Here is a 15,991-nt window from a genome sequence, read left to right as displayed (position 1 = left end):
GTAATTAAGACTAGGGAATAGCACATAGGCTCCAAATGTATTTTTACACAGGGAGCTTCTATTTACGTTATCAGAATTTATCTTTACAGTACCAATTTTTTTTACTTTATAAAGTCGGTAACTTGTAACCGAACATTTTAGACATGTTGAATCACAAAGTATAGAACATGGCAACGATTTCAAATAATTTAAAACTGTTCAACCAATAACAATCATTCAAAAATTTAATTGTGTAAAGAGATAGTTTGGTCCGAGAAAAAAATATGACTCTTTTAACATAACGTATACAATGAAAACATTGATTTAAAACCATGTAGAAATCTGTGTTGGAGCCGGTCTCTAGAGTTTGTGGTAGGAATCAAACAGTGATGGGCCACCACTTCTAGGGGACAGGTTTTAGACATATCATATATGCAAATGCAATGTCATATCAGCAAACGGTGTCAAGATTTAATGCCCTAAAAAAAGAAAAAATGAAAAGGGCCTCAAATTTTAATGATTGCTAATTATAGTAACGAAACTAATAAAGATTGATGATTACTTTTGGAATATAGTCGAAAATGGGAATGCTTCATTCATTCAAAGTATAATTATCTTTTCCTTCTATTGGAGATTAATCAGAAACCAAAACCACGGAAATTTTTTATGCTTTTAAAGCCTAACATCGAAACCCATCTGGACAACAGTTCGAAATTAGTTGGTTCAATGTCAACAACTGAAGCACTAAGAAACCTCTTCAATGGAATTTGATTAACAGCGTTGGCAAGAATTTACAAACATTTAATTAAACAAACTACATTTACTAATAGCATAATTTCACTTGAGCCTCTCCCTTCTTAGCCTTTCCAGTTCCTTAACCATTTGCCAATGTTCTAATGATAGACAGGTTTCACCAAGACTCATACAGATTAGGCGGCCCATTGTCAGCAATCTGTAAGCAAAGGGAATATAAATCTTTAACGAAACTGAAAGGATTTAAAAAAATTAAGTGCACGATGAAAAAATATGACAGTTTCTAACCTGCTAAAATCTTGACCCCCTAAGCTCCGATCTGCTTGTCTTGCTTCAACCAAGTCGTTTTCTATAACCTGTAAAGCATGAACAAGTAAGATCAATGTTAAGAAGGCATATCCATCACCACCCCTTTTGCGTTTTACTCTCTGAAAGAAAAGATGGAAATGAAATTTATATAGAAAGGAAGGGAAGAGAACACATGTTCTCCAATTCTTTGATAGATTGACGTGACAACTTGAGAACAACATATCCTAACAAGTGAAATTTTCAATTGATTGTAAAGTCATTCACATAACAATAAAACAATACAATTAATCATAAACAATAAAAAAATTAGTAGCATTTCACATAACAGCAAAATCAATGCACCCATATCAATTTTAATTCCATAGCACCTACAAATCCAAATGGAAGTCACCAACAACATTTAACAACCACAGAAACATAATTTTTTTTTCACAACTCATAAGTTTTCTTTAGCCTCCTGACCAGATCAATCTTAATCCAATTATATGATGTATTTAATTATGAAATAAACTTGTTTCTAAAAGAATATAGTTGAATTAACTTGTACCTTCTGCATTTCTGAATCGATAGAATGAGGCAACGATCTAAGCGTAGTCAAGTACCATCTCCAAGCCTCTAGTGCTTCTGCAGAAACAGTTTCAGAGGAACCCACTGAAGAAGGTTGGAAAGGTATAACTAAATCAGCTGGCAAAATGTTTGATTTTCCTTCAGAAAGTATTAGCAGCTGGATATCAACTGGCATATCCATTTTATAGTACTTAAAATCATATTCCACCTGAAACAGACAAGTTCCAATCGTATATCAGTTTCTTTAGAGCACTTGCACAATCTCTGAATAAACAATAATCCATGAAGCCAAATCCTAACATAATTCCTGGCAAATATTGCATGCCTTCAGGATCAAACGGTATGAGCATACCAACATTGAGTATTAAGCAGGCAAAAACATGACATCTTTCTGTTCTCAAGACCAAAAGATAACATACACAAACAAGTGTACTTGTCGACAAACCTTCTGAAACTCCATTAAATTTTTAAGCAATCTTGCATTCTCAACCCCAACAGGGTTGAGGGTCCCTGATACCAATTGGGTCTCATCAATCATTAAGTGTGTGCCCTCAGCCAGCTGCAGAACTCCAGTTATCAATCTGGAGAAAAGATGCTAATATATTAAATCTATGAATAAATTGATTATTGTAAATATGTAAATTAAAAGCCACAGGTCAAATGAAAGTTTGTTCCTAACTACAAAATTTGAAATCAACTAACCTATTTGTCTCATAATCCTTTCTCGGAGCAAGAGAAGCAGTGTTAAGATAGTCAATAGTTAGAGGTATACATTGAGTGATAGGCAATAAATTCTCGATTGCAAGACTAAGCTGAGTGCCAAACACAGACACACTTTCTTTGTTAAAACATGTGAGATTTAGAGAAAGCTTCCCTACAGCAACAGTGTCAACTCTAGAATTCACCTGTGAAGAAAACTTGTTATATTGCATAACCCATGGGTAAAGAGGGGAGAGAGAGAGAGAGAGAGAATTGAGGTAAGAATTATAACAAGAAAAATACAGAATAAATCATCATGCAGAAAAGCAACCGTTATATTGAACGAGATCATTACCCTCGATAGAAGATGCAACAACATGAAATGAGCAGCAAGATCATCATTACCAAGAACAATTGTAAGATGCCTCAGAAGAGTTTCCCTTATCCCTTTCACCAAGTGGGGCTTTGGCTGTAAGACAACAGTGCAAATGAAGAGTTTAACAGAGGTGCAGAATTTTATTTTTTTTATAAATACAAAAAAAAGACATATCAGGGGAAAAATTACAGATCCTAGCTCATTGGAACTACAACAAAGTACGAGACGCAATAATTCACCCAGGGGAATAGATAGTAAAGTAGCATAAAATCACCTCCATCATGGGGGAACTCTGGATTAAGTCGTGGACTGAAAGCTTCCGGTGAATAAAACAGTGGAGGCGTGGTACCTACAAACATTAAAAGGTTAAAAATATATAAATACATAAGAAATGCAGTTACAACCAAAAAGCCAGATCATGAAAGTTAATTTAGCTTTCTTTAAACTTCTTTATTGCTGCAAGTCACATACTTAAAGATGCAGCTAATAAAATTTGCAAATGCAAAAATACATATCTGTAAAAATACATTTTGCTATTAGTTTGATCATTCTTATAGGTTTCATTAATAGACACACTTATTGTACTTAATTTGATAGAGGACAACCATAGGCTAACTGTAAGTTTTCCTGGAACAGTCAATATACAAAACAGAAAATTGTTTAGGTACCAGCAATATTTAGAGGAGAAAATACCATGCTCATACATTAAGATCAACAAAAATTCAAAGCTTGAAGAAATGAGTCAACACCTTGTTGGGAGGAAAATGGACCAAAGCATCTTCACTGAAACCATTTGAGAAATCATCATTTTCATCCTTGTCTACTTGAAAATCTGAATCTAAAGTAAGGACTCCAACAAACTCAAAAACTTCATTTAGCTTCAATTCAGACTCTGGGGGATCATAAATCTGATAATTGAAAAGGAATGAATTTTATCAGATTTACAGAAAACTTTAGGAACCAACTTGAACTATCATTATTTAGAATCGTAGTACTATTCCACATTGAAAACTAAGGTGCCACCAGCAGACCTTGACAATACAAGCAAGCGAATCCCTGTCAATATCAGGCTCCATGCTTCTGCTAGAGCAGGTAGCCACAGTAGTTGACTCCTGAAATTGAGTAGTTTGGGACGGATGTCCATCCTCTCTCTAGTAAAGTAAAACACATTTAATTAGGATGAAATTCCTACTATAAAAGAAGATTGTGATCCAACAAGAAGACAAATATGGGTTAAGAACATAAAGCAAGCCAAAGCAGATAAAGAACCATTGACCGAAATCACTACATAAACTCTACTAACCATCTTTTTGGCGCTAGGAGGACCTTGAGACCCATAACTGGAGACCTGTCAAGCAGATAACAATGAAAAGTAGTGAGACTAAAAAGTCCATAGAAAAACATTGCATGCATAAAAAAGATGGAGAGATCATCACCAATCCAGTCCAAAATAGAACCATGTTTTATGAGTGATTTAGTGCTTCTAATTTATCAAGTTACATGTACATCCAGTTGATATGAAAGCGATCAAGAGTGTTGCCTACTAATTGTCGTATTAACAAGAATTCCTTAAACTAAATAACTGATAAAGACCAGTCGAAAGCTCAACCCAAAAGGATCAGAGGATGGTCTCACCTTCTAGTGCAAGAAGGGGATCACATTCCATCTTAGCATGTGACTATCCTAATACTGTCTATTGAATCAATAGAAATATAAGCAAAAAAATATAAAACATGGTGCCAGAAATTACTATCGAATCCATTTTATCAACAGCTTCATCTTCAAATCTCCTGCGCTTCTCTCTCTGTTGGGATGCCCAATTCATACTTTCATGCATTACTGCTTCAGCAGAAGATTCTGTCCATGAATTCTGTCCTGGAACCTAAAATCAAGGAGAATCAAGCCATCATTTTATTGAAACATTTAATCTGAAGATCTCAGTGGGCTTTATAAAAATTCATAGTTTTCACGACATGCCAGTTTACATAATGAAATTCATAACTCACAGGGACGCAGTAGAGCAAATTGCGTTCCCAAATCCGCATATCAGATGAAGAATCAATGGGGGCTTGGGAAACATCCATGAACTTGTTAGTTCTCCATACCGTCCCATCCTTCAAAAAAAGCAAAAACACATTCAATTTATTCACTCCAAAATGAAATACCCAGTACAAGGAAATCATCAGAAAGCAAGGAATCCATAAAACACCTTATAAGCACCAGCATAGAACTCGTTTCCCAACATGTCTTGTATCATGCCCCTGAACCGAACCAGACTGTTGGGCTGAACCCATTTTACAGTTTTCTGGTTCAGAATTGGAACCTAACGAATCATCGCAAACAATAAAAAGAGAAAAAACAAACTTAGAATCCAAATGTTTGAAATTTTTTAATAAAACACTCATACTACCGGATTGTCACACTAAAAGCACCATTTATTCAAAGAATTGATATATAGCTGTTAATGTAGATTTAAAGCATAAAAATTATTAATTTTTCTTAATTCTGTATAAATAATAATAATAATAATAATAAAGATCTGACATAGATAGAATTTTTTATTTTTTATTTTTTTTTAATAACCTGGATCCGGATGGACTGCTCTTAGAAATGGAAAATATAATGATCAAAGTTTTGGGAAAAACAAAACCGAGGAATCGGAAATGGAACCTGAGAGAGGCCAGCCTGATCGAAAAGAAAATGGCGGAAGAGATCGAGGGCTCCCCAATCCTTGCCGTCGAAGGAGGCGGGATCAGAGCCTGAGGCTATGGCCTTCTCGAACGACGATCGTACCGCTCCCAGAGGGTTCGCCAGGCAATCGTAAGCTACTCCCACCATTTTCTTCTTCTTCTTCTTCTTCTCCTTTCGCTCTCTGACTCGCCCCCTCACTGTGTCTGTGACTCTGTGTGTGTGTTCCCGCGCTCAAGGAGGTAATTTAGGAAGGACATTTTCCCGCCAAATCTCGAGGGTGGGACACAGAGAGGCGTTTACTCCCGCCATTCCAATGGCGTAGCCCTAGCTCGCTAGTTGGGAAATTAGCCCATTATCATCGTTTGGGCCTGTGACCCACAGTGAATTGGGATCACTAGTTTGGGCCTGCTCATGGCTTGCTTTTTGTTTATTTACTTTTTGATAAATTATTTATTTATTTGATGAGTGCTTTTTTCTTTTTCTTTTTCTTTTTTTTTTTCCTATTTCACACATTATATATCATAATTAATTGCTAAGATTCGTATAAAAATCAAGAGTACAAAATTTTCTTTTCCTCCAGACCTTCTTATTTCTGCCACTGGAGATACATTATAGTCTACGCATAAAAATATAAAGAAAAAAATTAGAAAGTAAACCACATTTTCTTCAACTTCACTAAAATAAAAAATAAAAAAGGATTGTCATTTGTCTAAGTTAAATTTAGTATTAACATTTAGCTTGAAATCTATAAATTGCTAGGTGAATACTTTAGGAGGAGGAAAAAAAAAAAAAAAAAACCCAAAATTAAGATTTGAAATCTTACAGAAGTAAATTAATTTTAATGTATTTCTCAAACATTCACATTCCACCATTCCACAATCCTTAAAGGTGAATGAATAATCTTTTTTATGACCTAACTCGCCCAAGTCATCACCAACCATCAATAAGCGCTAATAAGCGGCTAGATGCTCATAATAGATTTGTGTATAAAATCACATATTGGAAAAAAATAATAATAATAATAATAATAATAATTGGCCACAATAATTACTTATTTCGTAAGCAATAAAATGTGTAAAACAAATCATTCATAGTAAACCATCAAGCTGCTATGTAAACCAACATTTGTTTAACCAACATTAATTCAGAACTGTATATTCGTGCATAAAATCAAACGAATAAACAGGGTCCTTTATTAGGATAAAACGAACCCCAGTTTCTCTCCACAGCACCACCAGCCTTCCTGTTCTCATTGAACATGGCAAAAAAATATGTCTCAATAGGTTTTCCTGGCTACTTTGGAGTTCCAGCAAACGATTTCACATGTCTCACCAGGTTCGAATATTACACTCTAGCCATTTTCGCTATCGTGAACTCTCCATTTCCAGCTGATGGCCAACCTGACTCTAAAACCACCGCTTCCACACCAGGTGCTACAGCTTTCTGCATAAATGCATGCAAAGCACCATCAATGGCATCAAACAGGTTGAAACAACTCAACCCTCCATCCTTCACAGCAACATTCTCAGAGCTAAACAATGCATAGTCCTTACAAATGTGAACATGAGCAATAATATGGGAAAATGTTGGCTAAGAGTGGTGACCAGTAGAGTTAAGGTACCTGACAAGGGGTTCCATTAGGTCCCAACATTCTTCAGAGAACGCTCCAGCCAATGATGAATAGGAAACGCACATGAAGCTCTAATTGCTGCAGAGACCTTGATATGGTTGCAGAGATATCCATGCCTCAATAAAGCATTGCGAAGGTTTTTCATGGCTCGTAAAATGTATTGGGCACCTGGTCCTGGGATTAAATCGTTACCAACGCCTATGCATCTGAATAGGACTCTAGGCCAATATGGGTTTATGTTGTTTTTGACCCAGATTTCAGCAGCAATGTGAGACTTGGGTAGTTGATAAACATCCTGGTTTCTCACCCCTACAAGTACTTGTATGTCAGACAAACAGGGAGGCTCTAGTACAGAATAGTCTGGTTCATAGAGTCTTATCCGGCCAATGTTACGAGATTTGTACATGGTGATCATTTCACTAGCTGAAATAAGTTAATGGCCATTGGAAATAATAACTAACCTCATATGTTAACAAAATCTGGTATGCGTCATTTAGTCGGACAAATATGATGCCTAGGTTGTTTGTTCATAATGATGGGACTAACTGTTTTGGTAACCAGACAGGGTGCCAGATATATGTGGAACCAAACTATTTTGACTCTTTTTGAAGAATACAATTTTGATTACTTTATTATAACTTGTCAAATTGCTAAATTAAACAAGTTGCTGAACATACTTGAAATCATGAAATGTAGAAACTATTTGGAGTAGAAAGATGGTGCTCATATGATTGTTGGAAATCTCAGATGGGAAACAACCCTCTAGTTTTCCTAGATGCAGGGTCAGAATTCTTTTTATAAATATCTTAATATAAGGAAATCTCACCTGAAGATCTGAGACTAGGAGTTTGAATAAGCTTGGCCAAACCCATATAGTATATTAATATGCTTTGTTATTCCTTTACTTTTGCACTGTTATACAGTTTGTAAACATTTACCCTTTTTTTTTAAAGAGCATTTTCAAAGAATTTTTTATTTATTCTATATTCATTATTTTAAATAGTTAGTTTTCAAAAAAATATCCAACCTATTTTTTATTTTGATTTTTTATTATAAAAAATTGATTTAGCTATACAAATAAAAAATGCCAACGCCACTCCTTATTTATATTTTATATAATTTTGTATTTTGATATTGCTCAAATTTCTACATACTAACAAGCTTTTTATAGAAAAAATATGTTTATTATTTTATTTTATATTATATAATAATTAATACTTGTAGAAAAAATAAAATGAAGAGTATGAAAAAGAATTTTATTGGAATACCACATAAAATTTTACTTTTTATCTCTAAATTGGAAAAAAAAAAAGCTCTTTAAAATAAAAAGATGGGGATGCTCTAAATTATTACATTTACCACTGATATAACGAAAACTCAAAACATTGTAACAAGAAAATAAGAAATATTGACTATAGAATCAACATCTTCACTGGCATTTTAGTTCCTAGAAAGGCTATAATCATCACTGCTTGGAAAAGAAGAAAACAAGGCTAAAGTGTGTGTGTGTGTGTGTGTCTGTGTGTGCGTGTTTTTATTTATTTATTTTTTTTATTATTATTATTTTTTTCCTCAAATCAACACGAATCAGAAGAATACCAAGTCTGAGAATGACATTTATAGATAAACTCAAAATTACATGATACAAATTAAAGCAAAAATATTTTCCATTTTGCTCTATCAACTTTCAATCACTGTATCTGAAAATTTCCATACAAAATCAAAACCCTTTTTATCTAGAGAAGAGCCTAGTAAAAAAATTTCCTGAGTTGGACTTCTCCAAACAAGCCACATGAACATATCTGCCTAGCTTGTCCACTTGCCTCGGCTCACCAGCGGTGTCTTTCTTGCAAACCTTACAAGTTTTGTCCACCCATCCTTCTTCCACATATTGCCCATCCACTGATTTTCCAAAAAAAAACCCATGAAAAAAAAGGTTCAGGAGATTGATACTCTGTATGTATAAAGAATCAACAAGAAAATATGCAATTCCTGTACATACCTTCAACGTAGGATTTGAAAAAATCCTTGTATGTCCCTCCAATTTTCCTTCTGAGAGCCCCATACTGCAAAAAAAGGAGAAAAACCACCCACTTAGCAAGTTCATAGATAAGAACAAATAAACAATTGGGTTTGGAAATCTTCTTCAATTTATATATATATATATATATATACCTGTTCCCTGTTCATCCTCCCTCCTGACTTTGTGGCTTCTCTAGCCTCTTGGAGAAGCTCAGCATCCTGTGCAGACCTAACTTGAGAAAAATCAAGTGCCTCTGTTACACTGCTAAATAATGATTGCTTGCTCTTGGATTCTTCTTTATTGCCCTTGTCTTGCTTGGCTAAGACTCTAAATTTAGATCCCTTTGGGTTAAACCCATGGTTGGGCAATTGAGAAACTCTCAAATTAGGAAGTAAATTTCCATGTGTTGGTGTCAAAGGCAGAGTTCTTAATCCCATGTTTTGCTGTATCTCTTCCTTTTTGCACAGCGAGATACCAGAATCTCTGCACAGCTAATTAATGAGGTTTTTAGTCCTTATATCTTGTGTGCCTGGGGTGTGTATGAATTTGCCTATTTGGACCACTAAATTCCAGCCACGTCGATACTAAATAGAGCATCGGTTGCCACTCAGAAAAATCTAGTGGTTGGGAGAGAAACTACGTGGCCCTTTGCCATGCTATGAAAATTTCTTAAGAAATGCATTTTGTTTTGCTGGAAAACTTCGTTCGAACCAGAAAATATCAAAAATAGACAAAAATTGATATGAATGGTGGAAAACCAAGTTTTATTTGATTACTTTGGTTACTTTTGCTTGAATATTATTATGTAAATCACCAACTTCACAATATCATTTTTGTATGTACAAATCAATACAAACGCGGTGGCACTTGTATTGATTTATTTTTTTATTTTTTTTATTTTTTTTTTTGGTTTTGTTTTTGTATTTTTTTTTTTTTTTTGGGGTTTTTTTGTTTTTTTTCACTTTTGAGAGTAGAATTGCTACTTCTACTACAAACTCCCTTAAACCTGCACAATCACATTCCTTAAGGCACAGAGCTTTCAGTTTGTCTCTTTCTCTATAGGATGAGGAATGATCAAAGAAAAAATAAAAAGAGCTAATTACATCCATATGATTTGAGGCCTACACAACATAAACCATGCCAACCTCAAGAAGAGAAACTGGTGGAACCTTAAGAGCCACATCTGGTCCTCTGCAATTCCTCCTCAGAAAGTTATAACCAAAGTTTATAGCTAATCTTTTCATCACAGATGAACCTTGCTTTGCTTTAACATGGGAGTGTCCCAATATAAATGCCGTCCCTGATTGTTGGGCTTGATACAAATCTTCCAGCTCTTCCATTAACTGCATTTCCATCTCAGCTCTTGGATCTGTCTCTGATTCTTCATGAATGGCAAATCTCACTCTTCTTTCGACACTACCTACCGGTTCCATCTCTATGACATCTTTCATGCTTTCTACAGTTGAAAAATCTGCCGACACACTTGCTGGCTGAATGGTCTCCTCAATCTCATAAGTTGGTTGGCCGGACAATGCCACTGTTCCTATCACAGCCAGTCTATACTCATTCGATTCATTGGACCGTGATGCATCATCTTCTATGCATGGACTAGTTCCACGAGGGTGACACCAATCATACCGGATGAAATCAGCTAGCTTATCAACAAGTTCAGATTCGAAGGAGTCGACATCCTGATGAACATCGCGGTATCCATACCTGACAATGCACCTGTAAGATCGATGTGTTGCGGGACCAACACGTCCCACAAGATATCGTTCAGCAGGGGGAACAAAAGGGACAGGTACTGATTTTACACAGACAAAGACAAGGATGCGGTGGAAAGCAGGAAGATTGGTGACAAATCGGGAGAAGTTAGCTGGGATGCCAGAGGTGAGATCAGTAAATACTAGGCCAATTCCAGGGACTCTAGCAATTCCAAGGCTTGGACCCAAGGCTAAAAGCCATTCTAGTGAAACCTTGTTGTGGAGGTCATATTCATATTTCTTGATTGTAGCATAGTGCCAAACAAACATGATAGTCATGAGGAAGAGTGCTAGAAGGATAGGGAGCCAGGCCCCTTCCCGGAACTTGGTGAGTGAAGCTGAGAAGTAAAGCAACTCAATAGAGCCAAAGGTGAGTAGGAACAGAAGGGCTATAATAGGAGGCTTGTGCCAGCAGAGGATGATCACCAAGGAAGTGAGGCATGTTGTTACTAGCATAACCGTCATCACTGCCAACCCTGCAAAAATAACAACACAACTTTCAAGTCTCCAATCAGTTTAGCAATGTAGAGTCCTCCTTTCACTTTAGTTTCAAATTTCAATAAATTCAACCATTAGAAAATTAATGTCGACTTGCTTAATGTACCATCAAGCTTAAAACCTAAATTGTTAAACTTTAACAGTAAAGATGATAGAAATGGATTCCCCTGCCTAATTTATTGTCAAATTTTCTCATTAGAGGCAGACAAGCTTCGGAAAAAACGGAATTTCAAAAAATTGAAAGTATGAACGGTATTTTGGGTTTCCCCATGGCATGATTAAACATATTATGGAAGTGGTTACAATTTGAAGATCAGACCGAGAAATATAATAATATGATGATAACAAATCAGTTTCAGTGAACATATAATAGCTACCTGATGCATTTCCCATGTGTTTTGTGTCTCTAAATCCAATCGTCACAGCAATGCAAAGGATCATGAGAATCCAATTGATCTCAGGAATATAAATCTGACCATGTATCTTGTCAGAAGTGTGAACAACCTTCACTCTAGGGAAGCAACCAAGTGACTGGCTTTGGTTTATGATAGAAAATGTCCCACTGATGATTGCCTGGCTTCCCACAACAGAAGCTAGAATTGCTACTACAAGCACAGGCCACCGCACGCTATCTGTATCCAAAAACTTTCAAAACATCATTTTCCATAACAATTTTTTATACTAGTCAACAACACTATAATAATTTTGTTCATAAAAATATGATGAAAGATTGAGGTATCAAATAGATTTTGTTAACTTGGATTGGATTTCATCAGGAGTAGTAGTAGTAGAATACATTATGTCATTATATGAAAAGCCTGTCCCACTCTGTAATATTATGTTGGAATATACCTGGAACTGAGACATAAAAACTGATTGGATGACTTGAGTGGTGATTCTGCGACCAGTAAGCAGCTTGACCCATATATGCCAGTATAAGTGCTGGATAAACCAGAAAGGTGAAGGCAATCTGCACTAAGACAGGGAATTTAAATGCTGGAATCCACTGTTAGCAGGCAAATTAGATTTCAAAATTTATGGACATATCAGCATATATATATATATATATATATATATATGAGTTACCTGAATGGCAGCATAAGAGAAGTGGCCAAGATCAGCAAACATTGCCTCTGAGCCTGCATTCAAGATCACTTGCATTATTGGCATTTATTAATTCCTTTTACTCCTTTTACTGTTTTACAAGTTAATTGTCTCTGGAATTACATAAAATTGAAGCAACTTAAGGAATTTCTCAAAAAATCAATCCATGAAATTTTGGGACACAAGAAAAATGGAAGAGGTCTACCAATGGCTTAACTGGATTATAACAAATTAAATGTTGTGGACACCACTTTCAAGTCAAATCACATTAGTTGAACCATAGAAAACCATATTCTTCAAAAGTGGATGTTTCCATTTTGTTGGTAACTGGCTGATGATGCATTGCCACACAACTAAATCTGATAGTTCTTAAATCGATGCATACATTACAAGCAGCTTATATCTAGCAGGCATTTAACGTATGCATGAAATTTCCAATTTTACCTGTTATGCAAAGCAATGTTCCACCTAGAGACATCCATCCACTTATCCTTGTTTTCTTCAAGAACTTGAACATGTAATACGGAGAAATAGCTTGATAAACATGTGGGTTCCAATGGATTATATTATACAAGCCAAGGCCGCTAATGCATAAAAGCCATATCAGCACAACTGGTGCAAAGAAGAATCCCACTCGATGTGTGCCATAGTGTTGAAGTGCAAATAGACACACTAATATGAAGCAAGAAATTGGAATCACCGCATCTGCAAATTGGGAGAAGAATGTGTAAGCTACCATTACAACAAACTGATCCTTACTAATATTTTAATTCATTAAATGATTTCCAAAAAGCTACACCCGTATATCAGGAAAAATATATTTCTTTCTTTCACAGTGCTTGGCAAAATTACCATTTAACAAAAGGATATATAAAACAGAAATTATGAAACTATAATTGCTTTCTAAAGTTTCACATATAATTTATAGACCAAATAGTGATTACAAAATCCTCTAGATCATTTCAAACTTTGTTAACTTTCTGAAATATTTACTTGTCTGACTTAGGAAGCTTTTGTCCAAAAGAAAGTGAAGGTAAGAAAAGAGAATAAATTTGAACTATCACAGAATCCAACCACATATGAAAATGCATATTTTCTTCCTTAATTTAATAAAAAAAAAAATCAGCAAAAATATATACCATTGAAATTATTAACCATTTTAAAAATCTTGACAAAAGAGAATCTCCTTTATCAACCCACCAGGAAATTGATTCCCCTCTACTTTCAAGCATAAAAGTGGTACTTTCAAGCATAAAAGTGGAGTATGTGGTGCCTAAAAGTGGTCAAGGTCAAATTATTTCAGACCGCTTCTTGAGCAATATGGGTGGTCTCTACACTATTAGGGAAGACAAGTATCCATCACTAGGTCAGAGTAACAGTGGATCCCTCTATCAATTTTAGTTTTTACCCAAAAAAAAGAAAAAAAGAAAAATGATTAGTAGGAAAGACATGACTGCCGTAAGACGAGAGTTAGCAGTCCAGCGAAACTTATTCCCTTCTACTTTTCACTTTTTTCCTTCCTCTCTCAAAGCAAGATGAAAACTAGTTTGATTTTGATCAAACGATAAAATTATAGCATGCTTCACAAAATCAACATGATTCTTGGTTTACCACTTTGAACTATCTCTTAGACCAATCTTCGCTTAATTGTCCATAGGGTTTATAACTTTAAAGTGAAATGAAAATAGTATATTCAAATATGAAATAAAGCACAAGCTAGGAAGCTTACACTGGTGGTGCTCCTTCGACATAGATAACTCAAGCCCGGACACAGCAGTAAAAACTACAATAATGCACAGAGATCAATGGTTAGCAACCTAAAAGGAAACAGTTAAAACTTGAAAAATCATTTTTCTTATACAAAAATCCATATACCTGATATGGCTGGAGTTAGCAATCCATCTCCAATTACCATACAAGTACCAAGAAGAACCAGAATCAGCAAAGCAGTGTGCAGGCCCTTATGCTTTTCAAGTAACATTTTCACCCTTGAACTGTTTTTCTTTTCTGGTGGATGTTCCATTTTATATGTAGATAGTGCTTCATCAGCAACCTGTCTGTTAGGTAGAAGGCTTACTTTCGCATGCCTACATATCAATGAATACAGGGCAAAAGTACCACCTGCGAAATCATGCTTGAAAGTTACTACCTAATAAACAAGACGATATAGAAATTGTTATTTTGTTGTAAAACTTACCTTCTCCATTATCATCAGCTCGTAGGACCACAAAGACATACTTGAACAGAGGGATCAAAGTAAGAGTCCAAAAGACAAATGAAAGAACACCATAAATCTCTTCGTTGGTATCTGAGTGTTGAATATCTTCTGCAAAAGTGCTCGTGTAAACATAAAGTGGGGATATGCTCAGGTCTCCATATACCACACCAAGGCTTTGGTAAGCTAAGAGCAGGATATTCTTCCAAGAATCCTGAAATGCAGTATGCTTGCTTTGAGAATTCCATTCAAGTGTAAAAAGGAATTTAACTGCAAAGGAATAAACTTCACAAGTTCTAATGAACTAAAATGGCTTCTACAACTGTGCATGGCAAAATTAGCTAGAAACTTCAAGTGGGTTTAGTTTATGAGCACAGATCCATGTAAATTGAATTCATGAAGTGAATGCACCAACCTTTGAACTGCTCCAACAGTTTCCATATTTGAGATCCATTCGATCTCAATCTTCAATCTTCCAAACTGAATTTCATCTACGCGCTATCTCAGAGTATCTGCATTGAAAAAATACAAGTTCTATTGGCAAACTCGAACAAGCAACAAAAGATTTTGTTGTTTATAGAAACAAGTAAAGGAAAATTCATAGATGACATTTCCAAGAAATCTATCAAATTCTCTGGCTTTTATTCCCGCAAATAGAGGAGATAGATAAAATGACACATTCATCCACTTTTCAGTAAAGCCCACATGACATCCATACCTCTTATCTACATTCACATCCCCCACCAAAATGTTGAAAACGCTAAGGCACATATATTTTCGCAAATATCCATGAAAGATGGAAAAATGAAACTCAAACAACGTGTAACCCACAAACTCTGATGCAAGCTACAAACCTAAAACATTGAAAATCAACTACTCTAGAATTTATCAGACACAGTCCATAAATATGGAGGGCCCTCTGTCTCAGTCATTATCCCAGTAGTTCCCGGCCATTATTGTCTTCACCTCTTGTTATTTTTTTGGTAGGTAAAACAGCAAGAAACTGAAAACTGTGCAGTTGGTAAACCCCCTTGAATGACAAAAAAACAAAAGGCCAAAAAAAAAAATTTTAAAAAAATTAAAAAAATTAAAAACCACAACACGGAACTTCATTTTTTTAACAGTGAAAAACAATCGTTAACAAGCTAGAAAATAAAAAATAAAAATAAAAACAAAAGGTTAGAGATTTCACAGGGAAAACGGAAAGAAAATAGGAGAAAGTTAAGTGACGGAATTCTAAAGGGCAAATCACGTGACTCAACGACAGTTATATACACAATAACACCAACTAGTGCCCACACGCAGAAGATAAAGCTGATTCCAGGGGACCATTTTGACAAATACTCAATCACAGGTTTTCACTTTCTCCAAACCCTCATTGTGG

The 15,991-nt window shown here is 35.4% G+C and overlaps 3 protein-coding genes across 3 annotated transcripts; all 3 read right to left on the bottom strand.

The window, feature by feature from the left end:
• Positions 1-620: 620 nt before the first annotated feature.
• Positions 621-5,647, bottom strand: LOC107413998 (mini-chromosome maintenance complex-binding protein). The gene is made up of 14 exons (XM_016022077.4): positions 5,354-5,647; positions 4,893-5,006; positions 4,690-4,797; positions 4,434-4,565; positions 3,987-4,031; positions 3,715-3,834; positions 3,433-3,591; positions 2,958-3,032; positions 2,663-2,776; positions 2,311-2,513; positions 2,054-2,189; positions 1,589-1,816; positions 1,021-1,088; positions 621-931 (listed from the first exon to the last, which is right to left on the bottom strand). Exons 1-14 carry the CDS (start codon positions 5,519-5,521, stop codon positions 817-819), a joined length of 1,785 nt encoding a protein of 594 aa, XP_015877563.2. The 5' UTR covers positions 5,522-5,647; the 3' UTR covers positions 621-816.
• Positions 5,648-6,718: 1,071 nt separating this feature from the next.
• On the bottom strand, positions 6,719-7,419 carry LOC107413988 (glucan endo-1,3-beta-glucosidase-like). Its single transcript, XM_060819853.1, has 2 exons — positions 7,024-7,419; positions 6,719-6,922 (listed from the first exon to the last, which is right to left on the bottom strand). Exons 1-2 carry the CDS (start codon positions 7,417-7,419, stop codon positions 6,719-6,721), a joined length of 600 nt encoding a protein of 199 aa, XP_060675836.1.
• A 1,179-nt stretch (positions 7,420-8,598) lies between these two features.
• Positions 8,599-15,119, bottom strand: LOC107414003 (potassium transporter 2). Its single transcript, XM_016022081.4, has 12 exons — positions 15,023-15,119; positions 14,590-14,821; positions 14,268-14,513; positions 14,122-14,175; positions 12,837-13,097; positions 12,375-12,427; positions 12,141-12,258; positions 11,666-11,920; positions 10,164-11,266; positions 9,180-9,476; positions 9,007-9,070; positions 8,599-8,906 (listed from the first exon to the last, which is right to left on the bottom strand). The coding sequence occupies exons 1-12, from the start codon at positions 15,059-15,061 to the stop codon at positions 8,737-8,739; spliced, it is 2,892 nt and encodes a 963-aa protein (XP_015877567.3). The 5' UTR covers positions 15,062-15,119; the 3' UTR covers positions 8,599-8,736.
• Positions 15,120-15,991: the final 872 nt, after the last annotated feature.

This window comes from Ziziphus jujuba, chromosome 8 (assembly GCF_031755915.1).
Source record: "Ziziphus jujuba cultivar Dongzao chromosome 8, ASM3175591v1".
Lineage (NCBI taxonomy): Eukaryota > Viridiplantae > Streptophyta > Magnoliopsida > Rosales > Rhamnaceae > Ziziphus > Ziziphus jujuba.
The sequence above is the reverse complement of the archived record's forward strand: the minus strand, read 5'-3'. Positions and strand labels throughout refer to the sequence as shown.